This window comes from Somniosus microcephalus, chromosome 4 (assembly GCF_052327205.1).
Source record: "Somniosus microcephalus isolate GS21.2 chromosome 4, FLI_Smic_1.0, whole genome shotgun sequence".
In the NCBI taxonomy this organism is placed as follows: Eukaryota; Metazoa; Chordata; class Chondrichthyes; order Squaliformes; family Somniosidae; genus Somniosus; species Somniosus microcephalus.
Window position 1 is genome coordinate 278,712,906 of NC_140990.1, and position 26,716 is coordinate 278,739,621.

At 49.8% G+C, this 26,716-nt stretch overlaps 1 protein-coding gene and 1 pseudogene across 3 annotated transcripts in view; one reads left to right on the forward strand and one right to left on the reverse strand.

Annotated features, from left to right (window-relative positions):
- Positions 1-17,444, forward strand: part of LOC147120493 (uncharacterized) — a 31,090-nt pseudogene extending 13,646 nt beyond the window's left edge.
- Positions 15,974-26,716, reverse strand: part of LOC147120494 (mucin-13-like) — a 170,608-nt gene continuing 159,865 nt past the window's right edge. Inside the window, exons 24-26 of one of the 3 annotated variants that reach the window (XM_085986498.1) lie at positions 23,939-24,140; positions 17,624-17,790; positions 15,974-17,520 (exon numbers count right to left, since the gene is read on the reverse strand). In XM_085986498.1, the coding sequence (XP_085842624.1) occupies positions 17,686-17,790; positions 23,939-24,140 (307 nt within the window). In that variant the 3' untranslated portion in view covers positions 15,974-17,520; positions 17,624-17,685. Of the gene's footprint in view, positions 17,521-17,623; positions 17,791-23,938; positions 24,141-24,254; positions 24,427-26,716 lie in introns of those variants that run through there. The other 2 variants (XM_085986500.1, XM_085986499.1) reach the window with 2 other exon arrangements.

Sequence of the window (26,716 nt, forward strand, 5' to 3'; positions counted from 1 at the left end):
AGCGGCGGCGGCGGCGGACCTGTGAGGAATGAGGTGGCGGCGGCGAGGTTAAAAGCAGCGGCGAGGCTCAGGTAGGCCTCAGAGCGGTGGCAGACCTGCGAGGAATGAGGCGGCGGCGGTGAGGTTAAAAGCAGCGGCGAGGCTCAGGTAGGCCTCAGAGCGGCGGCGGTGGTGGACCTGCGAGGAACGAGGCGGTGGTGACGAGGTTAAAAGCAGCGGCGAGGCTCAGGTAGGCCTCAGAGCGGCGGCGGTGGTGGACCTATGAGGAATGAGGCGGCGGCGGCGAGGTTAAAAGCAGCGGCGAGGCTCAGGTAGGCCTCAGAGCGGCGGCGGTGGTGGACCTATGAGGAATGAGGCGGCGGCGGCGAGGTTAAAAGCAGCGGCGAGGCTCAGGTAGGTTTACCAATCTCCAAGCTCAGAGGGAGGGAGAGAAGTAAAAAGTAATCGAAGTGTGACATCACCAGAAAGCAGGTAAGTGATTGGTTGGTGAGTATTTCTCTCTTTTTTAAACTTAAACTCTGTGGTTTATAGTTTCTAAGCTCTCTGTGGTGTAGCGGGGACTGTTGGTAAACCAGGGCCCTTAAGTATATCATTTAACTGTCGTGTAATTGGTGGGATTGATTTGATTTAATTTAATTTGAATTAATTAAAGGGTAAGTCATGGCAGGAGAGCTTGGCCTCATGGTATGAAACTCCTGTGCTATGTGGGAACTCAGGGACACTTCCTGTGTCCCTGATGACCATGTGTGTGGGAAGTGTATCCAGCTGCAGCTACTGGCAGACCGCATTGCGGCACTGGAGCTGCGCTTGGAAACATACTAGACCATTCGCAATGCTGAGGATGTCGTGGATATCACGTTTAAGCAGTTGGTCACACTGCAGGTAAAGGTTGCACAGGCATAATGGGAATGGGTGACCAACAGGCAGAGTAGTAGGTGCAGGCAGGTAGTGCAGGAGTCCCCTGTGGACATCCCCCTCTCAAACAGATATACCACTTTGAACACTGTTGAGGGGGATGGCTTATCAGGGGAAAGCAGCAGCAGCCAACATCCTGGCACCAGGGGTGGTTCTGCTGCACAGGACAGGAGTAAAAAGAGGGGTAGTGATACGCTTATCAATTACTTCATAAAAGGTGATGAGTCGAAGAAGAGATGATGAGTCGAAAGAAGAGATGAATAAGGCTTTTATTAGCTAAGAAGAGACCATGCTTCTTCGTGAGTGACTGAACAAGTCTGAACGAAACCCACACAGTGGTGGGTGGAGTCAGCTGAGGCATGCCTCCATACACAGCGCCACCCAGAGGTGGCAATATACAATACAGTGGTTTACCACATTCACCCCTTGTTTAATGTGAAGTCCGGCGGGGTGAAGGGTACTACAAGTTAAGTCTATCAGGAGGCCTTGTCTGACGTCCTGATCGTCGTGGTGGCGGCGGTGGTGTTGCAGCATCCGACGTCGGGTCTGGTGTCTGGGTGGTTGGCGAAGATTCCTGGGGCTTTGGCATGCCGTCTGCAGGGGTTGGGTTGGGAGGGGTGGTGGGGGATAACAGTGGTAAGGGGGATAACGGTGGTAAGGGGGATAACGGTGGTAATTCAGGGGTACCCGAGGGTGCGAGATCTCGTATGGAGACCGTGTCCTCCCGCCCGTCTGGGTATGTCACCCAGGCATACTGGGGGTTGGCGTGTAGGAGGTGCACCCGCTCGACCAGGGGGTCCGTTTTATGCGTCCTCACGTGCCTCCGCAGTAGGACGGGCCCAGGAGAAGTCAACCATGCCGGTAGCGAGGTTCCCGATGTAGACTTCCGGGGGAAAACGAACATTTTCTCATGAGGGGTCGCATTAGTGGCAGTACAAAGCAGTGACCGAATGGAGTGAAGCGCTGCAGGGAGGACCTCCTGCCAGCGGGAGGTCGGAAGGCCCTTAGATTTTAGTGCTAAGAGGACTGCCTTCCAAACCGTCGCGTTCTCCCTTTCCACCTGGCCGTTCCCCCGGGGGTTGTAACTGGTGGTCCTGCTCGTGGCGATACCTCTTGTTAGCAGGTACTGCCGAAGTTCGTCGCTCATGAACGATGAGCCCCTGTCGCTATGTATATAGCTGGGGAACCCGAACAGAGCGAAGATGTCATTCAGACACTTGATGACCGTGGTACTGGTCATGTCTGGGCAAGGGATGGCAAAGGGGAAACGGGAGTACTCATCAACTATGTTGAGGAAGTACACATTGCGGTCAGCGGAGGGGAGGGGCCCTTTAAAATCGACGCTCAGGCGTTCGAAGGGGCGGGTGGCCTTGATCAGGCTTGCTCTGTCCGGCCTATAGAAGTGCGGTTTGCACTCGGCGCAGATTTGGCAGCTCTTGGTCATGGTCCTGACCTCCTCGATGGAGTAGGGCAGGTTACGGGATTTGATAAAATGGAAAAACCTGGTGACCCCCGGGTGGCAGAGGTCATTGTGGAGGGACTGCAGCCTATCACTCTGCGCGTTGGCGCATGTACCACGTGATAGGGCATCTGGGGGCTCATTGAGTTTCCCTGGCCGATACAAGATATCATAATTGTAGGTGGAGAGTTCGATTCTCCACCTCAAGATCTTGTCGTTCTTGATTTTACCCCTCTGCTTATTATTAAACATAAAAGCTACTGAACGCTGGTCAGTGAGCAGGGTAAATCGTTTCCCGGCCAGGTAATGCCTCCAGTGACGCACCGCTTCTACAATAGCCTGGGCCTCCTTTTCGACGGAGGAGTGTCTCGTCTCGGGGCCCTGGAGGGTCCTTGAGAAAAAGGCCACGGGTCTGCCCGCCTGGTTAAGGGTCGCGGCTAGGGCGAAGTCGGAGGCATCGCTCTCCACTTGGAAGGGGATGGACTCATCCCCCGCGTGCATTGCGGCCTTCGCGATATCGTTCTTGATAAGAGTGAAGGCTGCACACGCCTCTGGTGTCAGGGGGAAGGAGGTGGCTTTGATGAGGGGCCTGGCTTTGTCTGCATAGAGGGGCACCCACTGGGCGTAGTAGGAGAAAAACCCCAGGCATCTCTTCAGTGCTTTTTGGCAGTGGGGAAGGGGTAGCTCCATTAGGGGGCGCATTCTGTCGGGGTCGGGCCCGATGACTCCGTTCTCCACCACGCAGCCGAGGATGGCCAGGCGCTTGGTGTGAAACATACATTTTTCCTTATTGTACGTTAGGTTCAGCCGTTGGGCCGTACGGAGGACATTTGCTAGATTAACGTCGTGGTCCTGCTGGTCGTGGCCGCAGATGGTGACGTTATCCAAATAGGGGAAGGTTGCCCGCAGCGCGTTCTGGTCAACCATTCGGTCCATCTCCCTTTGGAAGACCGAAACCCCGTTGGTGACGCCGAAGGGGACCCTAAGGAAGTGGTAGAGGCGGCCGTTTGCCTCGAAGGCAGTATACTGGCAGTCCTCATGGCGGATGGGCAGCTGGTGGTACGCTGACTTAAGGTCGATGGTGGAGAATACTTTGTATTGCGCAATCTGATTGACCATATCAGATATGCGAGGGAGGGGGTACGCGTCCAGCTGGGTGTACCGGTTTATGGTTTGGCTGTAGTCGATTACCATGCGGCGTTTTGCAGTGGTTTTAACGACTACAACCTGGGCTCGCCAGGGGCTAGTGCTACCTTCGATAATGCCCTCCTTCAAGAGCCGCTCCACCTCAGAGCTGATAAAAGCTCTGTCCCCGGCACTGTACCGCCTGCTTTTGGTAGCGATGGGTTTACAGTCGCGGGTGAGGTTAGCGAACAGGGGAGGGGGGGGGACTTTTAATGTGGAAAGGCTGCAGGTGGTTTGCAGCGGGCGATTTAAAAGTTGTTGGTTGCAGACTGTGAGTGGGGGGAGGGGTCCACCGTATGCTAGTGTGACACTCTTAAGGTGGCACTGAAAATCCAACCCTAGCAGGACGGCAGCGCAAAGACGGGGCAGGACTAGCAGTTTAAATTTTTGATATTCAGTGCCCCCTACTGACAGGGTCACCACACAGTAGCCGCTGATGTCCATTGACTGGGACTTGGACGCCATAGAAATGCGATGGTGCGTTGGCAGAATCGTGAGGGAGTGGCTACGTACCGTGTCGGGGTGGACGAAACTCTCTGTGCTCCCGCTGTCGATCAGGCAACTGGTGGCGCGGCCGTTTACCGCGATATCCATCATGGAGCTGGATAGATGGTGAGGGTGGCCTTGATCCAGCGTCACGGAGGCCAGTATGTGGCTTAGTGAGTCACTATAGTCATCCGCCGAGACGGTGGTCGGTTCCGGTGACGAAATGGCGGTTGAGTGCGTTGGATACGATGGCGGCGGATGCCATGCGGCCGGGGGTACACAAAATGGCGGATAAGATGGCTGCTCCCACGGCCCGCACGCTGCGCTGCTGGCTGGCTTCCCCTTGCAGGCGTTAGCGTAATGGCCTTTCTTCCCGCAGCCCGAGCAGGTAGCTGTCTTAGCTGGGCAGTGCGCTCTGGGATGTTTTAACTGGCCACAGAAATAGCATTTTTGGGCCTGGTTACTGGGCATCGAAGCAGTTCTTACCGGAGGCTGCTGTCTCGGTTGGGTCGCTGCAGCGGTTGGTGCCGGGGGCGGCGGTCCCGTGTCCCACGGTTTCGATTGCCATGTCTCGGCGCCGTTACGGGGGTATGCCTCGAGGTTTCGGTGGGCCTCCTCTAACGAGAGCGCAAGGGCAATGGCCGTCTTCAGGTCGGGTTCCTTGCTTTCTAGCAGTCTCTGCCGGGTGTGGTCTGACTGGAGGCCCCTGACGAAGGCATCACAGGCGAGTCCCTGCGCGTGCTCCACAGCCGTTACCGCTTTACAATCGCAGTCTCTGCAGAGTGCCAGTAGCGCCCGTGCAAATGCCCCTACCGATTCTCCCGGTTGCTGCCTGCGGGATCCCAAGAGGTGTCGGGCGTAAATTGTGTTCACTGGGCGCGTATATTGCCCTTTTAGTAGCTCGAGGGCCGCCACGTACGTATTAGAGTCCCGGATTAGCATATATACTTGATGGCTCACCTGGGCGGTCAAAATTTTCAGTTTGTGATCCTCCTCTGTAACCTGTGAGATTGCGAGGAAGGATTCAAAGCAGCTCAGCCAGTGTTCAAACTTGGCTGATGCACCCACATCTTGAGGGTCGAGGTCCAGGCGTGGTGGTCTGAGGGCTCTCAGCAATGTCTGCTGTATCCGTTGCTGTTGTTGCTCCTCAGGTGTCGCCATTTAACTTTTAGCTAATAAAATTGATACGCTTATCAATTACTTCATAAAAGGTGATGAGTCGAAGAAGAGATGATGAGTCGAAAGAAGAGATGAATAAGGCTTTTATTAGCTAAGAAGAGACCATGCTTCTTCGTGAGTGACTGAACAAGTCTGAACGAAACCCACACAGTGGTGGGTGGAGTCAGCTGAGGCATGCCTCCATACACAGCGCCACCCAGAGGTGGCAATATACAATACAGTGGTTTACCACAGGTAGAGCTATAGTAATCGGGGATTCTATTGTAAGGGGAATAGATAGGCGTTTCTGCGGCCGCAAACGAGACTCCAGGCTGGTGTGTTACCTCCCTGGTGCAAGGGTCAAGGATGTCTCAGAGCAGCTGCAGAACATTTTGGAAAGGGAGAGTGAACAGTCAGTTGTTGTGGTGCATATAGGTACCAACGATATAGGTAAAAAATGGGATGAGGTCCTAAAAGCTGAATATAGGGAGTTAGGAGGTAAATTAAAAAATAGGACCTCAAAGGTAGTAATCTCAGGATTGCTACCAGTGCCACGTGCTAGTCAGAGTAGAAATAGAAGGATATTTCAGATGAATACGTGGCTAGAGGAATGGTGCAAGGGGGAGGGATTCAAATTCCTGGGACATTGGAACCAGTTCTGGGGGAGGTGGGACCAGTACAAACCGGACGGTTTGCACCTGGGCAGGGCCGGGACCGATGTCCTAGGGGGAGTGTTTGCTAGTGCTCTGGGGGAGGGTTTAAACTAAAATGGCAGGGGGTTGGGAACCTAAGCAGGGAAACAGAGGAAAGGGAAACGAGGGTAAAAGCAAAAGATAGGAAGGAGAAAAACAAATGTGGCAGTCAGAGAAATCAACGGATTAAATCAAACATGGCCACAGTAAATAATAATTCTAATAGGTCTAAGAGTGTTAAAAAAACAAGCTTGAAGGCTTTGTGTCTTAATGTGAGGAGCATTCGTAATAAGGTGGATGAATTAGCTGCGCAAATAGAGGTAAACGAATATGATTTGATTGGGATTACGGGAACTCAAATTCCAGGGATATTCAATATTCAGGAAAGAGAGGCAAAAAGGAAAGGGAGGTGGGGTAGCATTGCTGGTTAAAGAGGGATTAACACAATTGTAAGGAAGGACATTAGCTCTGATGATGTGGAATCTGTATGGGTAGAACTGAGAAATACCAAGGGGCAGAAAACGTTAGTGGGAGTGGTATATAGACCTCCAAACAGTAATGCAGAGGTTGGGGATGGCATTAAAAGGGAAATTAGAGAAGTGTGCAATAAGGGCACAGCAGTCATCATGGGTGACTTTAATCTACATATAGATTGGGCTAACCAAATTAGTAACAATACTGTGGAGGAGGAATTCCTGGAGTGTTTACAGGATGGTTTCCTAGACCAATATGTCGAGGAACCAACTAGAGATCAGGCCATTTTAGGCTGGGTATTATGTAATGAGAAAGGATTAATTAGCAATCTTGTTGTCGGAGGCCCCTTGGGTCGGAGTGATCATAATATGATAGAATTCTTCATTAAGATGGAGAGTGAAGTAATTGACTCAGAGACTAGGGTCCTGAATTTAAATAAAGGAAAGTACGATGGTATGAGGCGCGAGTTGGGTAGGATTGATTGGGGAATGTCACTCAAAGGGTTGACGGTGGATAGGCAATGGCAAACATTCAAAGACCGCATGCTCGTCCCAGTTTGGCATAAAAATAAAACAAAAAAGGTGACTCAACCGTGGCTAACAAGGGGAATTAGCAATAGCATAAGATCCAAGGAGAGGACATATAAATTGGCCAGAAAAAGCAGTAAACCTGAAGATTGGGAGCAGTTTAGAATTCAACAAAGGAGGACAAAGGGATTAATTAAGAAGGGGAAAATAGAGTATGAGAGTAAGCTTGCAAGGAACATAAAAACTGACTGTAAAAGCTTTTATAGATATGTGAAAAGAAAAAGATTGGTGAAGTCAAGCGTAGGTCCCTTGTAGTCAGAATCAGGGGAATTTATAATGGGGAACAAAGAAATGGCAGACCAATTAAAAACATACTTTGGTTCTGTCTTCACAAAGGAGGAGACAAATAACCTCCCAGAGATGTCGGGGAACATAGGGCCTGATGAAAGGGAGGAACTGAAAGAAATCAGTATTTGTAGGGAAATGGTGTTAGGGAAATTGACGGGATTGAAGGCCGATAGATCCCCAGGGCCTGATAATCTACATTCTAGGGTACTTAAGGAAGTGGCCCTAGAAATAGTAGCTGCATTGCTGATCATCTTCCAACATTCGATGGAATCTGGAACAGTACCCATAGCTAATGTTACCCCGGTATTCAAAAAAGGTGGTAGAGAGAAAATGGGGAATTACAGACCGGTAAGCCTGACATCGGTAGTGGGGAAAATGCTAGAGTCTATTATAAAAGATGTAAAAGCAGAGCACTTGGAAAACAGTGACCGGATCGGACAAAGTCAACATGGATTTACAAAAGGTAAATCACGCTTGACTAATCTACTGGAATTTTTTGAGGATGTAACTGGTTAAAAAGATAAGAGAGAACCAGTGGATGTGGTGTATTTGGACTTTCAAAAGGCTTTCGATATGGTCCCGCATAAGAGATTAGCGTTTAAAGTTAAGGCACATGGGATTGGGGGTAAGGTATTGACTTGGATAGAGAACTGGTTGGCAGATAGAAAGCAAAGAGTTGGAATAAATGGGTCTTTTTCTGAGTGGCAGGCAGTGACTAGTGGGGTACCGCAGGGATTGGTCCTTGGACCCCAGCTATTCACAATATATATATTAATGATCTAGACAAGGGAACTAGATGTAATATCTCCAAGTTTGCAGACGACACAAAGCTGGGTGGGTGTGTGCGCTGTGAGGAGGATGCCGAGAAACTACAGGATGATTTGGACAGGTTGGGTGATTGGGCAGAAGCATGGCAGATGCAATATAACGTGGATAAATGCGAGGTTATCCACTTTGGTGTCAAAAACAGGAAGGCAGATTGTTATCTGAATGGCAACAGATTGGGAGAAGGGGAAGTGCAATGAGACCTGGGTGTCCTTGTGCACCAGTCGCTGAAGGTAAGCATGCAGGTGCAGCAGGTGATTAAGAAGGCAAATGGTATGTTGGCCTTCGTAGTGAGAGGGTTTGAGTGCAGGAACAAGGATGTCTTGCTACAGTTGTACAGGGCCTTGGTGAGACCACATCTTGAGTATTGTGTGCAGTTTTGGTCGACTTATCTGAGGAAGGATGTTCTTGCCATGGAGGTTGTTCAGCGAAGATTCACCAGGCTGATACCTGGGATGGCAGAAATGACGTATGAGGAGAGATTGGGTCGATTGGGCTTATACTCGCTGGAGTTTAGAAGAATGAGAGGGGATCTCATTGAAACTTATAAAATTCTGACAGGACTGGACAGACTAGATGCAAGAAGGATGTTCCCGATGGTCGGGGAGTCCAGAACCAGGGGTCACAGTCTAAGGATAAGGGGTAAGCCATTTAGGACAGAAATGAAGAGGAATTTTTTCACCCAGAGAGTGGTGAACCTATGGAATTCTCTACCACAGAAGGCAGTAGAGGCCAATTCATTAAATATATTCAAGAAGGAGTTGGACATATTTCTTAAGGCTAAAGGGATCAAGGGATATGGGGAGAAAGCAGGGACAGGGTACTGAATTTGGATGATCAGCCATGATCGCATTGAATGGTGGAGCAGATTCGAGGGGCCGAATGGCCTGCTCCTGCTCCTATCCTTCTATGGTAATTTCTACCTGCGCTATTAATTCATCATTCAGATATAGTGCCTTTAGCTTTGACTTATTTCTCTTTTTCCCTGATGTCACCTAAGTCACTGATGCCTTATTACCTTCGTTACTCTCTTGGTCCCTTCCTGACCCACTCTGCTTATTTTTATCAGAACTACTCTACTCTGCTCTAAAGCCTTGCCATCTCTCTTGCTGCTTTTAAATTTACTTTCCTGAATCCTTCCACCCCCCCTTCATTAGTTTAAAGCCCTGTCTACTGCCCTAGTTATTCGGTTCGCCTGGACACTGGTTCCAGCTCGGTTTAAGTGGAGCCTGTCCAAAGGGACAGCTCCCTCTAGTTTCCTATGAACCGAAACCCCTTCCTCCCACACCACTCTTTGAACCACGCATTTAAACTTCTAATCTGTTTGTCCCTATGCCAATTTTCACGTGGCTCAGGTAACAATCCAGAGATTATTACCTTTGAGGTTCTGCTTTTTAATTTGGATCCTAGCTCCTCAAACTGCCTCAGCAGAACCTCATTCCTAGTTCTACCTATGTTGTTGGCTCCTACATGGACCACGACAACTGGATCCACCCCCTCCCACTCCAAGTTCTTCTCCAGCTGTGAGGAGATGTCTTTAACCCTGGCACCGGACAGGCAACACAACCTTCGGAACTCTCGGTCACGGCTGCAGAGAACAGTATCTATCCCCTTGACTGTACTGTCCCCTACCACTACATTCCCTTTCACGCCCCCCACTTGAATGGCCTCCTTCACCATGGTGCCATGGTCAACCTACTCATCCATCCTACAGGCTTTTCCCTGATCCACACAGGCAGCAAGAACCTCATACCTGTTGGATAAGGGCAAAGGCTGAGGCTCCTCCAGCACATGCACCTGGGGTCCCCTTACCTGCCTGAGTTGCGGTCACACCCTCCTGTCCCTGACCATTAACTAGACCTGTACCACTACCTAACCTAAGGGATCTGACTGCCTCCGGGATCAAAGTGTCCAGTTAACTCTCCCCATCCCTGATGTGCCGCTATGTCTGCACCTCAGACTCCAGCTCAAAAACTCTGAGCTGAAGTTCCTCAAGATGCAGGCAGTTACTGCAAATGTCCGGGATCACAATGCTCTCCACAAACTCCCACATGCTGCAGTTGCAGTACACCAGCTGCACTGCCATCCCTATATGACCTTGTTTTATTTATTTAAATTTAATTAAATTTGTATTTAGGTAACTTAGTTTACAGTGTAGTTTCCTGACTACTTATTTGATCAAGATCCATTAAATATCTACCTGTAATACAAAGCACTACAAGTCATGTAGGCAAAAGCAACAACTCCTTCCTTCTCTTCTCCAAATTCCCACTCTTTCCAAATTACCAAACAAGGACTCTGTTCAAGTCCACTCCATTTAATCCCGCTCTATGCAGACCACTCTGTGCTCTGCAGAAATGTTTACCTTTGATTCAGCGCCCCTGCTCCTGGTGATTAGCGCCTATTCAAGACAAGCACTTACACCTGACTGACAGTAAACTGCCACTGGCAGTCAGCTTCTGTCAACTACAGTTTTTAAAGTTTTAAAGTTCTATGTTAAAATCAAAATCTTAAAATAAATTTCACTTTTTGCAGCTTCTACTTACCCAATATTTACCAGAAATTCCCACTCTTTCCAAATTCCCAAACAAAGCATTCTGTTCAAGGCCACTCAGTTTACTCCTGCTCTGTGCAGACTCAGCCAAATGGGTGTACTTTTTTTGATGCACACTAAACCAAATAAACTGTAACTAATAAAACATTAAATTAAACTTAACAACTTAAATTAAAATTTGATTGGCCGGGGTGATGATGTACTCCAGTCCCCGCGGCGCCCACCAGTCGCGGAAGGCCTTGAGCGTGCCGGCGGAAACCGCGTGCTCCATCTCCAGGGCCACCCGGGCACGAACATGGCCGTGGAAGAGAGGCAGGCAGTCAGACCGAACGATCCCCTCGACTGCCCGCTGCCTGGACCAGTTAATGGCCACTTTGGCCAGGCCCAGGAGCAGTCCAACGAGGAGGTCCCACGATCTGCCCGTTCCCCTCCGCACCGGGTGACCGAAGATCAGGAGCGTGGGACTGAAGTGAAGCCAGAAATCGAGGAGCAGCCCTTTCAAATAATGGAAGAGGGGCTGCAGCCTCTCACACTCCATATAAACATGGAACACGGACTCCTCCAGGCTGCAGAAATGGCAGATGGCCTGTGAGTCCGTGAACCTGCTTAAAACTTTATTGCACGGGACTGCTCTGTGTACTCTTTTGATTGGGTGCTAAAACAAATAAACTGTAACTAATAAAACTTTAAATGAACCTTAACAGATTAAATTAAAATTGTGTTGGCCGGGGTGATGATGCACTCCAGTCCCCGCGGCGCCCACTGGTCGCGGAAGGCCTTGAGCATGCCGGCGGACACCACGTGCTCCATCTCCAGGGCCACCCGGGTGCGAGCGTGGCCGCGGAAGAGAGGCAGGCAGTCGGGCCGAATGACCCCCTCGACCGCCCGCTGCCTGGACCAGTTGATGGTCACTTTGGCCAGGCCCAGGAGCAGTCCCACGAGGAGGTCCTCCGACCTGCCCGCTCCCCTCCGCACCGGGTGACCGAAGATCAGGAGCGTGGGACTGAAGTGCAGCCAAAAATCGATGAGCAGCCCCTTCAAATAATGGAAGAGGGGCTGCAACCTCTCACACTCCATATTAACATGGAACACGGACTCCTCCAGGCCGCAGAAAAGGCAAGCGGCCTGGGAGTCTGTGAACCTGCTTAAAACTTTATTGCACGGGACTGCTCCGTAAAACAGCCTCCAGGCCAAGTCCCCAATAGATAAAGGGAGGACTCCCACATAGAGAGCCCTCCATTGGGGACCCCCGCCTCCGCCGTTAGATGGCAAGATGGTATGCCAAGGCGTGTCTGGACGGCAGACGAAGATGGCAATGGATAGTGTGCAAGAGCAGCCCATACAGGAAACACCTCCGCGTAGAATGAAAAGGCATGGAGAGGATTTCCAGGAGACGGCTCAAGTTGTGAGGTGCCGACTCCCGAGAGGGGTTTCGGGGCCGGGCGCTGATGAGGAATTCTGTTCGAACTGGGGTCAGTTCGGACGGGATTGCCTCATGTGCTTGCGCCTCCTCGATACACCTAGCGGAGCCAGGGCCCAGTGCCGCTTTCAGCAATTCAATAGCTTAGGCCACGAGCCGGACATTGGCCCAGGACAGGCGCTGCGCCAGCTCCTCCGGTGCCATCCAATCCGCTCCTCCGCCATCGAGTAGGTCTCCGACTCTGCTCACCTTGCCAGACACAGCCCTGCCCTCCACCAGCCACCTGAACCCACGTTCGTGGAGGTGCAGATGCCTGAGCAGCGGCTCCCGAAGGACAGCCGCCTCTCCTGATGGGCGAGAACTCCGCCTGCAGGCGACCTTGTTCCAGACCCATAGCAGTTCCTGGTAGAAGACAGGCAGCTCCCACAAGCAGGCATGGGTACTCCCCAGTTTTACAAACATAATTGAGGCCATGCTGCTGGCGGAAGAAATGTGTCGCCAGCGCACACCATCTGGGAGGATCCTCGACGTACAGGTATCTCTGCAGGGTCTGAAGACGGAAAGTCGCAGCCTGGGTGCGAGGGCACACCAGTGCCTGACCACCCTCCCTAAGTGGGAGACTCAGAACTGCAGCAGAGACCCAGTGCTTCCTTTTGTCCCAGAAGAAGTCGATGGGCTTCTTCTGTATCTTGGCGACAAATGCAAAGGGAGGGATCAAAGTGACCAACCAGTACCAGAACATGGCGGCCACCAGTTGATTTATGACCAGCGCTCGACCCCTGTAGGACAGCACTTGGAACAGTCCTGTCCAGTGCCATAGGCGAGCGGTGACTTTGGCCTCCAGCTCTTGCCAGTTTGCCAGCCAGGCGTCATCGGCAGGACTAAGGTAGACTCCCAAGTAGATGAGATGAGTGGTGCTCCAGGCAAAAGACTGGAGCTCCTCCGGCAGGGAGTCCACCCATCACTGACCCACCAGGAGCCCGGAACATTTCTCCCAGTTGATCTTGGTGGAGGATGCGTCTGAGTAAACCTGCTGGCACTCGCGCATCCTCCGCAAGTCAATGGGATCCGTGACCATGAGGAGCACGTCATCGGCGTAAGCATCGCACCCTCAGTAAGCTCCCCACTGGAGTGGAGCTAATTTACAGAACAAACGGGAAACTGTTCAACCTCCGTCGCCTGCAGTCCAGATCCAAGGTCGTCCCGTCCTCTGTTGTCGAATTACAGTATGCAGATGATGCTTGCGTCTGCGCTCACTCGGAGGTCGAACTCCAAACCATCGTCAACACCTTCACCGAAGCATACGAGAGCATGGGCCTTACACTAAACATCCATAAGACAAAGGTCCTCTACCAACCTGCCCCCGCCACACAGTACTGCCCCCCAATTATCAAAATCCACGACAAGGCCTTGGACAACGTGGACCAATTTCCATACCTCGGGAGCCTACTGTCAACAAGGGCAGACGTCGACGACGAAGTCCAACACCATCTTCAGTGTGCAAGTGCAGCCTTCGGTCGCCTGAGGAAGAGAGTGTTTGAAGACCAGGACCTCAAACCCAGCACTAAGCTCATGTAGAGCAGCAGTGATACCCGCCCTGCTGTATGCCTCAGAGACATGGGCCATGTACAGCAGGCACCTCAAAGCACTGCAGAGTTACCACCAACGCTGCCTCCGCAAGATTCTGCAAATCCATTGGCAAGATAGGCGCACCAATGTCAGTGTTCTTGCTCAGGCCAACATCTCCAGCATCGAAGCTTTGACCACGGTCGATCAGCTCCGATGGACAGGTCACATTGTCCGCATGCCCGATACGAGACTCCCAAAACAAGAGCTCTACTTGGAGCTCCGGCATGGCAAGAGAGCCCCAGGTGGGCAGAGGAAACGCTTCAAGGACACCCTCAAAGCCTCCTTGAAAAAGTGTAACATCCCCACCGACACCTGGGAATCCCTGGCTCAAGACCGCACAAAGTGGAGGAGAAGCATCCGGGAAGGTGCCGAACACCTCGAGTCTCTTCGCCGGGAGCAAGCGGAAGCCAAGCGCAGGCAGCGCAAGGAGCGCACGTTAACCCAAGCACCCCACCCACCCGCCCCTTTAACCACTGTCTGCCCCACCTGTGACAGAGACTGTAGGTCCCGCATTGGACTAATCAGTCACCTGCGAACTCATTTTTAATGTGGAAGCAAGTCATCCTCGGTTCCGAGGGACTGCCTAAAAAGAAGCCGAGAGGACAACCTCCACACCCGGCCCTTGCAAAGCCAGTCCCGTCAATGCAGTATGGATGTACTGCGTAAAGTTAAGTAAATCTGGACATGACGAGGCCATCCCTGGCCTCCCGGGCAGCAATGCGCTCGGATGCTGGTGGGATGTGGTCTACAGGTTCCTCCAGCTCCTGCTCCTCCTCGTCTTCCAGTTGATGCTCCTCCTCATCCTCCTGCAGAGAATTGATCAGATCCGTTGGTTCTGGAATTGCCTAGCTCTGTCTATTGCATGCTGTTTCTGTTGTTTAGCATGTATGTAGTCCTGTGTTGTAACTTCACCAATTTGGCACCTCAATTTTAGGTATGCCTGATGCTGCTCCTGACATGATCTTCTACACTCCTCATTAAACACCCCCTGGCTTGGTGGTAATGGTAGATTGAGTGATATGCCGGGCTATGAGGTTACAGATTGTGGTGGAATACAATTCTGCTGCTGCTGATGGCCCACAGCGCCTCATGGAAGCACAGTTTTGATTTGTGAGCTCTGTTCTGAATCTATCCCATTTAGCACAGTGGTAGTGCCATACAACACGATGGAGGGTGTCCTCAGTGAGAAGACGGGACTTCGTCTCCACAAGGACTGTGCTGTGGTTACTGCTACCAATATTGTCATGGACAGATGCATCTGCGACAGGTAGATTGGTGAGGACGAGGTCAAGTAGGTTTTTCCTTTGTGTTGGTTCTCTCACAACCTGCCGCAGGCCCAGTCTGGCTGCTATGTCCTTCAGGACTCCACCAGCTCGGTCAATACTGGTGCTACCGAGCCACTCTTAGTGATGGACATTGAAGTCCCCCACCCAGAGCACATTCTGTGCCCTTGCTACCTTCAGTGCTTCTTCCAAGTGGTGTTCAACATGGAGGAGTACTGATTCATCAGCTGAGGGAGGGCGGTAGGTGGAAATCAGCAGGAGGTTTCCTTGCCCATGCTTGATCGGAAGCCATGAGAATTCATGGGTCCCGAGTCACTGTTGAGAACTCCCAGGGTCACTCCCTCCCGACTGTATACTACTGTGCCACCACTTCTGGTGGGTCTGTCCTGCCGGTGAGGCCGGATATACCCAGGAATGGTGATGGAGGAGTCTGGGCCATTGGCTGAAAGGTATGATTCTGTAAGTATGACTATGTCAGGCTGTTGCTTAACTAGTCTGTGGAACAGCTCTCCCAATTTTGGCACAAGTCCCCAGATGTTTGTATTGGAGGACTTTGCAGGGTCGACTGATCTGTGTGTGCCATTGCCAAAGCATCCAATGATGTGCCACTCCTGTTTCTTTCCCATGTCAAACTCACTTTTGGAATGACTTCCAGCACCTGCTCTCATCAAACTGCACCTCCTCTTTAAGAAGTGCAGGCTAACTTTAAGAAGTGCTAGCCTCGCACAAACTCAGTAGCATGTTAAGTGCTGGGCTGCATGGCAAAAGCATTCTAATTAGTAGGCAGCACGAAGGTTGCTTGCTGCCTGCATTACTTTGAACAGGCGCGAGTTGATCCCGCATCGCGATTCCCACACCCATTTTCGGGGGGAAATTGAATTTTTAGCCCCTAGACTGTTAGCAAATGTTAATTATATGCAATAATATTTGACTCGGATTAGATTGATTGATAAAGGAAAGTTGAGAGACACTGTACAAACACATGTCACAAATTGCATAGCAATGAGACAGGAATCAATTCACTAGCCAAGATATGCAGAAACATTTTAATTTTATTTATTATTACACTTGCATCTGCAGTCCACCTCATTTTCAAACACTCCTCGTAAGAGCAAATTGATTTTAAAAAATTTAATCCATGTATCAATTTTCCTTCATTAATTTCAGATTATAAACTTATCATTTATAAACACATTCTGCTTTCATGCACAACCTGATTGTGGTGGCACAGGAAGGTGTACTCCCTTAAAATTTTCCCCACTGAATTTATCCATAGGTATTTACTCTGAGAATGTTATTGATTAGCAACAATGGAAAAGGTTATTAGGAATCAGTTGAATTTCCACACGAGCATAAAAGATATTGCTGAGGAATATAATTTTTCCCACACCAAGGACTCTATAGGGACAGGTTGGATGATATGGCAGATGCAGTATAATGTGGATAAATGCGAGGTTATCCACTTTGGTGGCAAAAATAGGAAGGCAGATTATTATCTGAATGGCAATAGATTGGGAGAAGGGGAAGTGCAACGAGACCTGGGTGTCCTTGTGCACCAGTCGCTGAAGGTAAGCATGCAGGTGCAGCAGGCGGTTAAGAAGGCAAATGGTATGTTGGCCTTCGTAGTGAGAGGATTCAAGTACAGAAGCAAGGATGTCTTGGTGCGATTGTACAGGGCCTTGGTGAGACCACATCTTGAGTATTGTGTGCAGTTTTGGTCGCCTTATCTGAGGAAGGATGTTCTTGCCATGGAGGGAGTGCAGCCAAGATTCACCAGACTGATACCTGGGATGGCAGGAATGATGTATGAGGAGAGATTGGGTCGATTGGGCTTATACTCGCTGGAGTTTAGAAGAATGAGAGGGGATCTCATTGAAACTTATAAAATTCTAACAGGACTAGACAGACTAGATGCAGGAAGGATGTTCCTGATGGCGGGGGAGTCCAGAACCAGGGTTCACAGCCTAAAGATAAGGGGTAAGCCATTTAGGACAGAGATGAGGAGGAATTTCTTCACCCAGAGAGTGGTGAACCTGTGGAATTCTCTACCACAAAAAGCAGTTGAGGCCAAGTCATTAAATATATCAAAGGAGGAGTTAGATATATTTCTTAAGGCTAAAGGGATCAAGGGATATGGGGAGAAAGCAGGGACAGGGTACTGAATTTGGATGATCAGCCATGATCTCATTAAATGGCGGAGCAGGCTCGAGGGGCCGAATGGCCTACTCCTGCTCCTATCTTCTATGTTCTGTGTTTCTATGTGTAGTTCTGATGTAAGATCTAGCTATTATACCAAAGTTTCACAAATCAAATTACACAAATGACCTGGAAATAATCAAAACTAAAATTGAATAAAAAATGGTTAATGAAAATAATTATTGCAAATATTTTGATTATCAAGGAGTTAAAGTACTAAGATTGCACAAATCATTTGGTTATAGTCCTATGCAAAATTGATAAATTGATTTCTTTTCTCAGGTTTCCAGTAAGAAAAATACTGCAAATGCTGAAGATCTAAAAAAAACAGCAGATGATTTTGGAAATAGGGTGCTGGTCAGTCAGTATCTGTAAATAGAAAAGGAAAGTTAATGTTACGGAGGCAACCCTTTTGTCAGAACTGAAGCACAAAAAAATAATTTGTCTTCTTCTTTTGTAGATGCCAACTGACCGGTTGTGTATTTCCATCATTTTCTCAGGCTGTTTTATTCAGCTCAGTGGTGCCTTCTCCTGTCAGTCATCGGCCATGGTTTGGTTTTGAAACCCATTGTTGTCGTCACTCATCTCATTCCATCTCTTCCAACCTTCTTTTGAGCTGCTCTGTCTGGAGTAGTCAGGCTAAAGAAAATAAGTAAAGAATTGAAGTAAGAAGATGTCGATGAAATCAAAAGCTGTATTTTTCTTTAAAAATGGCAATTACTCATTTTGCATGAAGGGATTACCACCACCTAATTAGTTGCTCTGAAATACTCGTTGCCTAATTCTGCTCTTGGTAACAGGTAAATTTTAAAATGATGATTTACAAGGATTGTTACGTACGCTTCAGATTTGCACTAGCAATGTGGTAAAACATCTATTACTCTCTTTGAACTCCCGGAAATTAACTGTTTAAAGTAATAAATTATTATAGGCACAAGGATGAGAGAAAAGTACTGAGCAGAAACTAAAGGAAATATTTTTCTATAATTCATGAATATTTGTCAGTTTAATGTTTTGAAAATTACTCATATGGAATTTATTATATGAGAGCATCTTCTCAAGTAGTGGGAGAGTATCACAGAAGCATTTTTATCCTCCATGGGCTTGGGCATATCAGCAATTTGGAAATACTGTGGACCAAGAAGCTCTGTTTAACCAGTGAGATACTGGGCTAGATTTTCAGTTGATAGCGCCAGCAGTTAGCGCCTTAAGAGAAGTGATTTTCGGCCGCTATGCGTGTAGCGCCCGTGCGCAGCGCAGTTTGCGCCCCGCCCCAAATTAAGTTGCCCGTTAGCGCCGGCGCAAAGTTTAGCGCCCGCCCGGATGCGCGCGCAGAAAATGACGTCACATCCTCGTGCAACGCCCTTTGTGCGCCCCGATTCCAAACTTCAGTCGGACCGCCCCATTGTGCGGCTGGCGGCCGGAGCGTTTGGAAAAAGGAACGCAACACAACCAGCGCGGGCCCCAGGGGGCGCAAATTAAAGGGGACGTGCTCTCCAGTATAAAGGCCAGCCTTTTTTCAGAAAACACTCTTGTGCAACGCATTTCTGGAGACACAACAAGGAGGATAGCTAACTGGTTTCAAGCAGCAAGAGCTCAGGTATTTTTGGACTCAGGCCAGAGCGCTGCAAGTGGCCTTTTGGAAATTTGAGTGTTTGCCAGGATTTGATGGGGGTTGCATGGGGTGCCAACGCGGAGCTGCAGCTCCATGTCCGTAGGGCTCGCAGACGCATTGTGAGAGGGGCAGCCCTGGCTAGAGGCAGAGGGGGCTACAGGCGTCGGCCACGTAGGCCTTACCCAGTCAGGCTATACCGCCAGCAGCGCTCCTACCTAAACATGAGTGCCGCGCGATGTGTTAAAAGGCTCCGATTCCGAAAGGAGGTGATTGCAGAGATCTGCCACCTGCTTCGCCGAGATCTGCGGCCAAAGCTCAGGTGCAGGACGTCTCTGTCGGTGGAAGTGAAGGTGACGGTGGCATTGAACTTCTATGCCACCGGCTCCTTCCAATACGCTGCTGGGGACATAGCAAACATCTCCCAGTACGGCGCGCATCGCTGCATCCGTCAGGTGACCGAAGCACTGTTCAGAAGGAGAAGCCAATTCATCTCCTTCCCCATGGCCCTGGAGAGCCAGCATCAGCGCGCATTGGGATTTTCCAGACTCGGGGAATTCCCCTTGGTGCAGGGCGCCATTGACTGTACGCATGTGGCTTTGCGGGCCCCCCTGGAGCATGGCGAGCAGTATCGCAACAGGAAGGGCTACCATTCTCTGAATGTGCAGCTGGTCTGTGACCACAAGCAGCGCATCATGGCAGTCAATGCCAGCTTCCCAGGCAGCAGCCACGATGCCTTTATCCTGCGGCAGAGTACTGTGCATGACATGTTCCAGGCACAGCCTCCCCCAAGAGGATGGCTACTCGGGGACAAAGGCTATCCTTTGTGCACCTGGCTCATGAACCCGCTCCGCGCGCCCAGGACCGCTGCTGAAGAGGCCTACAACGAGAGCCATCAAACCACCCGCAACATCATCGAGCTAACTATTGGGGTCCTCAAGCAGCGGTTCCGCTGCCTTGATCGCTCCGGAGGAGCTCTCCAGTATTCGCCGGACCGGGTCTCCCAATTTGTGGTGGTTTGCTGCATGCTACACAACCTGGCTATCCGCAGGACTCAGGCACTGCCACCTGACGTTGGACCAGCACCTCAGGAGGAGGAGCAGGAGGAGCATGAGGAGGAGGAGGAGGAGGAGCAGGAGTACGTTCCCAGGAGGGAACGACCAGGGCCAAGGGCCGCACGACGCCACCTTATTACACGATACTTCTAAGCCCCCTGTCAGGGAATGGCCAGGGGCCATGAGGGAAGATGAATGCAGCCGCTCCGCAACCCCTCAGCCGGCGAAGCCAACAAACACTAAGAAGAACAACCATGGAGACTGCATGAATAAAGGTAATTTTTTATTACACAAAAATGAAAAGCCCTTCCCACATGAATCCCCAAAAACAATAAACGGGCCCCACAAAAAGCCCAACAAACGACTCACTCCCACAAACTGGGGAGGAGTCACTCCACCTTTCTTCAAACCGGGCCTCAACGTCGGCCTAACGCAAAAAATAAGCCCTCCAACAACACAACCATGGGCAAAATAAAGATGGCCACCGCCATATAAAAGGAAAGCTGGCCACACCCTCTACTGAGTGGCCCGCGAGGGCGAGACCTTGCCCAGCCTTTTGCCTCCCCTGCCCGGCCTGCTGCTCCTTCGCAAGCTCTGCCCAGTGGCTGCTGCGAGGCTGGGGGAAGGTGCCTGAGGCTCAGATGCCCTTCCGCCAGATGCCGCTGGGGGGCGGCCTACACGGCGTTTGGGCCTCGAGGGGCCGTCTGCTGAGTGGCGCACCTGAGCCTGGCCACCATCAGCTGCAGCCGCTTGCCCTTGATGCCCCAGTGGGGGAATGGCGGCGACGGATGGCGCAATGTGGGCCAGCTGGCGTCTGGGATGCGCTGGCTGGTGCTGTGGCGCGGTGGCACTCGGCCGGGCGCGCACTGCAGGATCCGCAACAATCAGCCGACGGGCGGCTTGCTGGGATGGTCCAGCGCAGCGGCTGCCCTGGCGATGCCTGCCTGAGACAACGCGTGTGGCAGCAGTGAGTGCCCCTGTTGTCCTGGTGTGCGCGCGCATCACATCCGCCAGGGTCTTGACGGCATCAGTCAGCATGCGGCCACTCGCGGCAGTTGCTGCCCCGAACTCGCGCACACTGGTCGCCAGCGACTCGATGGCCTCAGGCATGCACCCCACCACGCTCATGAGCTCCGTGTGGTGCCGGTCCGAATCCTCGGCCATCTTATCCAGCTTCCGCACCTCCTCCGAGGTGAAGGTGTCCGGACTGGAGTCGCGACTCTCCCGCTGGGGAGGAGGGGGCCGAACTAAGGGACCCTTGCCACGTTGGTGACGGCGAGTGTGCCGATCAGCAGCACTCCCCTCTGATCCTTCCCCCCTTTGGGGGGAAGGCCGCGGGCCACACGCACGGCTCCTGGGTGGCTGGACGCCACTGGTCCCAGAAGCTGCATTGCCCTGCGACAGTTCCTCCAGGCACTCGTCCAGTGAGGAGGTGTCAAGCATTTCCTCCTCTCCTGTGGGACGTGACTGTTCCCCCGATGGTCCGGCTTGCTCCTCCTCCTCCTCCTGCTCGGAGGTGCTGTCACTGGCAGCTTCAGGGTCCTGGTCGTCACCAGCTGAAAGCAGGAATGCACAAGAGTAGCTTCAGAGTGAGGAGACGGCGTCAGCGAGGGAGTTAGGACTGGTGGCATTCAGCGCATTGGTGGGACAGTGGCAAAGGAGGTAGCTCGGATGGGCCAGTGCGACGCGAGAGGGCCAAAAGGCGAGGTCCTTACCATTGCCGGGCAGTGGAGGGTCGGATACTCCGCACGCTGTGGGGACGATCACATGGGCTCCCATGAGCACACACACGCGCTCCTCCAGCCAAGTGAGCTTCTGCAGCTTGGCGCGGCCACCCCTGGCACGGGCCTGGCGATTAAAGGCTGCTTTAGCCTGCAAGGGAAAGGACGGGCTGTAAGTGCGCAGTGTAGCCCTGATGTAGTGTGCACTGCCTCCCATGGTGGAATAGCTTGGCCAGAGTGAAGCCCTGATGTAGTGTGCACTGCCTCCCATGGTGGAATAGCTTGGCCAGAGTGAAGCCCTGATGTAGTGTGCACTGCCTCCCATGGTGGAATAGCTTGGCCAGAGTGAAGCCCTGATGTAATGTGCACAGCCTCCCATGGTGGAATAGCTTGGCCAAAGTGTAGAGTGCCGAATGGCCATTTGATGCTCATGACTGTCCCAATGCTGCTGGCTGAGGGCTGGCCAATAGGACTTTCAGCTCCCTTTGCCCATCATGTCAGGTGTACATGCAAGAATGAGGAGGAGACTGGAAAGGCTACTCACCTTGACAATCCTGGTCAGGTCGTTGTATTTTTTACGACATTGTTTGTGGGTCCTGGGGGCATCGCCGGTGAACGTCACCCTCTGGGCGATCTGCTTCCAGGCTTTGGTGTAGTTGTGGTGGGTTGGATTCCTCCCACTCTCTGGGAACAAGATCTTGCGCCTCACCTCCAGAGCTGTGACCATTATGTCCAGATCACCCTCTGAGAAGCGCAGGGCACGCTGACGGGCCTTCTCTGGCGTTGCCATGACTCCCTGGGGCTGAGCAGCAGTGTTGAGGCCTCTTTGCAAGGCTGCAGTGTGCAGGGCGTGGCAGCAGACCAATTCGTCCCTTCCCCCTTTAAGAGCTGGTCGGCGCCACGGGGTCTGCTGTCAGTCCAAAAATGACCGCACCCGCGCTGCGCCCCGCCTGGGCGCTATCCCTCTGGACCGCCGGCTTAGCACCTAAAGATAGTAGTGGAACGCCTCTTTTAGCGCTCCACCAACCTCTTAGGGCGAAGCCACTGAATTCCCGGCAACGGGGCGCTACTTTGGGGCGGGCGCTAACTTCGGGCGGGCGCTAAGGTTAGCGCCCCAAAACTGCCTATACTGAAAATCTAGCCCAAAATTTCTTGTTTGAATGTTATTGAACATGGATTCAAGGTGCCAATTTTAAATAAAATAAGCAATCAAAAGAAACCCGAGAATTGCTCTTGCTCATGCATTTTCTTAATTGTCATTGCATAGTTTTTCTTTATGGTAACATGTTGCTTTAATCTTGGACTATCATCTAATTAAAAAAATATATTATTTTGTGCTCATTAAAGTGAGCGATGTTAATGCTGGGTATTGGAATTTTTTCCCTCTCATGCACCAACTGGCAGCTTTACCGACTCCCAGATCAGGGAATAAGATTGCTAATTTAATGCCAAATTAAGGGCAGTTTTGGTCTGTCAGCCCACGGTCACTTAGGAACCGGATTAAGACTGCCCAAACTCATCTCATTTGGAACCCTTACAGCCAGCAGACAGAGAAGAGTTTCATCCCAGCATGAATTTTAACCCAAGCCCTAAAGATGAAAGGCCAATGTCATGACTAACACCTAATTTTTTAATTTTAACAGCTTTGAAAGTATATGTGAAGTGAAAGAATTTTCCGCCTGATTTCGTTTGAAAGTAGTTGACATGAGGACAAACAAATTCCAAGAATGTTGAAGTTGACAGTACAGTACCCAAATCGTGTATTTCAAAATTACCCAGAAATGTTATTTTAAGCGTTAAACTTCTGCATGATTAACAATCAACCGATGTTAGAACTGGAGAAGCTCATCGCTAAAGAGTCAGCTTTTTTTGATGATTCCCATGTAAATGGCATACTGACAAAACCCATTCTTCATAATACCAAGCTGTGGTTAATAATTAAATTGTACATGCAACTTTGCTGAGCTTTGTTGAGCATCATCCATAATTGTCGAAAGCAATTCGCTCAATAACACATTTAAATTATTTCAGTTTAACAGTTGATCAAAAGTACTTACAATAAATGTATATTTAAAGATAATGAGGTAGCTTTTTGTCTTTACTGCCTGGATGTTAAGCATCGCCTGGGCATAACGCAGAGAGGAAAATTGGGTGGGAAGGATCACACACCTCTTACAGACTCTCGATTTTCCTTCCATTAATTTAACTGGAGGGAAATCTGGGGGGTTCTGTTACTGGTGTGTAACCCCCCTACCCAATTTTCCTCCCAGCACTCTGCTGCTTAATGCCTAGCCAGGAAAGGCGAAAATTTACGCCAACGTGAATAAGGAAAATCTAAACAAGATGTTTTGTGAGAAATTAACCCGAGACTTTATTCAGTATTAAATTTTTTTAAATACCTCATCAAAGAATCTTTGTGACTGTGATAGGCCATTTGGTAATGGTCTGCTACCCATCATCTGGCTGTTGTCATCAGGAAACATAGTTGCTTTTGGAATCTTGAGTGAAGGCCCAGATTTGCCAAAAGCCCGAAGAGGCATTTCTGTTTGCATTCTGTTTACCAGGGGTTGTTCCAGTTCATCATTTTCAATGCGTATTAGTCTGCAACAGTGAAATTATAATAGCCATAAAGTTGTTAATTTAGCAATTATATCTGCATTAGGAAAGTAAGCAATTCTACAATGGATCAGAGTTATGAAATATTCTACTACTTACATACAACAAAATAGATTTTCAGCCATGAATTGTTTCCATCATGGTCCAGTGAGCCATTGCCTAACACCTGTTCAACTTGGGTTTATGACCTATTGGTGTTATCCCTCTACTATCCAAACATTTTAGGTAGTTCTACTGTTTCCAGTGAGACATCATCAACTGTTTCTGGCTACTTTGGGGAGGAAACATTTTGAATTATATTTGTATAAGTGCCCGAGAAGAAAGGACAGTATTTTCCAACAGATTTCAGGCTACATGATCAGAAAACTCTAGTGCTGCATTTCTACTAAAGTAATGCTTCCTTAAGTAATTCTCCAGTACTGACTGCCCCCTTGCTACTGCAGAAACAACCTATTTACATTGTGTGCCACATTCTGCAGTGTCTAGATTACACATGAGGAATGTCCACTTGGACAAGGTACGAGAGGGTTGTTGGTACACAACTAGAGTCAGCACCTTGAGAAAAGGGGGAAAAGGAGGGAAAAAGCAGAAAATTGGGAAAGAAAAGGACAAATATTGAAATCCTTTGTAATTTTAGGTGTTTGTTTCCATTCTTTGCGTTAAAGACACTTTCATCTTCATTGTTCTATTCCCCCTTATTGACAGCTCAATCATTATTAAAGCTTTGTGGAGCCACTCCTTTAATGGGTTTACGATAACATAACCACCACCACCAACTTGCATTTATATATGGCCTTTAATATAGAAAAGTGTCCCAAGGTGTTTCACAGATGGGTAAGGAAAACAGATGATGAGCCATCAGTTAATATCAGAAAAATCACAATATTTCAGTACAGGCTAGCACTGAGTGAGGCTTCTGCATTCCTGCATATACTGTACATAGAAAATTTATTTCAAAAAAAAATCTTTACAGGTGGAACCTGAACCAAATCATAATTAACCTGAAATAGGAGAATTCATATTTACTTGAAAATATAACATTTGCCTCATGCCACTGGATCCTAGCATACAACTGCTTAATTTGTTCACCTGAAATTCCTCTCTATATTATTAGCAGAGGCGGTAACCCATTTATTTACATCTAGTCTCAGCTAATTTAATGGAGAGAAATTTTAGACAAATGCATTAAACATTCATCCATGACTACCGACAAATATCAATGCAAGTTCTTTATCCCATAGAATAATCTCAAGGACAGTTTGCTTCCATTTTAATAGGGTGATCCTGGGGCTGGACAGGTGTAGCATACTTCTTGTGCACTATTGTCAGCCATGGCTCAGTTGGCAGCTCTGAGTCATCATTCTCATCCTTGTTTTCAAATCCCTTCATGGCCTCGCCCCTCCCTGTCTCTGTAATCTCCTTGAGCCCACAACCCCCTGAGATATCTGCGCTCCTCTAATTCTGCCCTCTTGAGCATCCCTGATTATAATCGCTCAACCATTGGAGGCCGTGTCTTCAGCTGCCTAGCCCCTAAGCTGTGGAATTCCCTGCCTTAACCTCTCCGCCTCGATAGTTCTCTTTCCTCCTTTAAGACACTCCTTAAAACCTACTCTTTGACCAAGCTTTTGGTCACCTGCCCTAATTTATCTTTATGTGGCACGGTGTCAAATTTTTTGTCTTATAATACTCCTGTGCAGCGCCTTGGGACTTTTTACTATGTTAAAGGCGCTATATAAATACAAGTTGTTGTTGTTGAGTCAGAAGGTTGTGTGGTTCAAGTCCCCTCCAGAGACTGAAGCACAAAAATCTAGGCTGACACTCCAGTGCAGTACTGAGGGAGTGCCATCTTTCAAATGAGACGTTAAACCGAGGCCCCGTCTGCTCTCTCACGTGGACATAAAAGATCCCATGGCACTATTTTGAAGAAGAGCAAGGGAGTCCCCGTTGTCCTGGCCAATATTTATCCCTCAAAGAACATCCCTAAAACAGACTATCTGGTCATTATCACGTTGTAGTTTGTGGGAGCTTGCTGTGCACAAATTGGCTGCTGTGTTTCCTAAATTACAACAGTGACTACACTTCAAAAAGTACTTCATTGTGTAGTGTATGTACCTTTAAGAGAGAACTACTTTTACAGCTCTTGTATACTGTAGTACCGGCAGTGACCACACCTGTATATAAGCCTTGAGCATGCCTCTGTACTCCCAGTCTTGAGACTACCCTACTCCAGTAAGCACCTGTTGATTGTTAAGTTACAGCATCCGTGTAGTTATTGGAAAACATCATACTCTCAGATTCACGGATCTAACAGTGGCGACGAGTGTCGATTCGAATCTACCTGCAACTCTGCATTTCCCTTCAAGGATTCGCTCCGGGAGGGCGGTGGAAGAAAGTCGAGGCCAGAAGCACGGGCGTCGACCATGAGCAACCGCCCAGTCATCCGGCTGAGAGTGAACATCGCAGGGGAGGCTGTTGAGAGCCGGGCTTGGTTCCCCAGCCACGACGATCCAGCAACAGACTGGCAACAGGTACAGCGCAGACCCTTCCAGGACAGCGGCGGC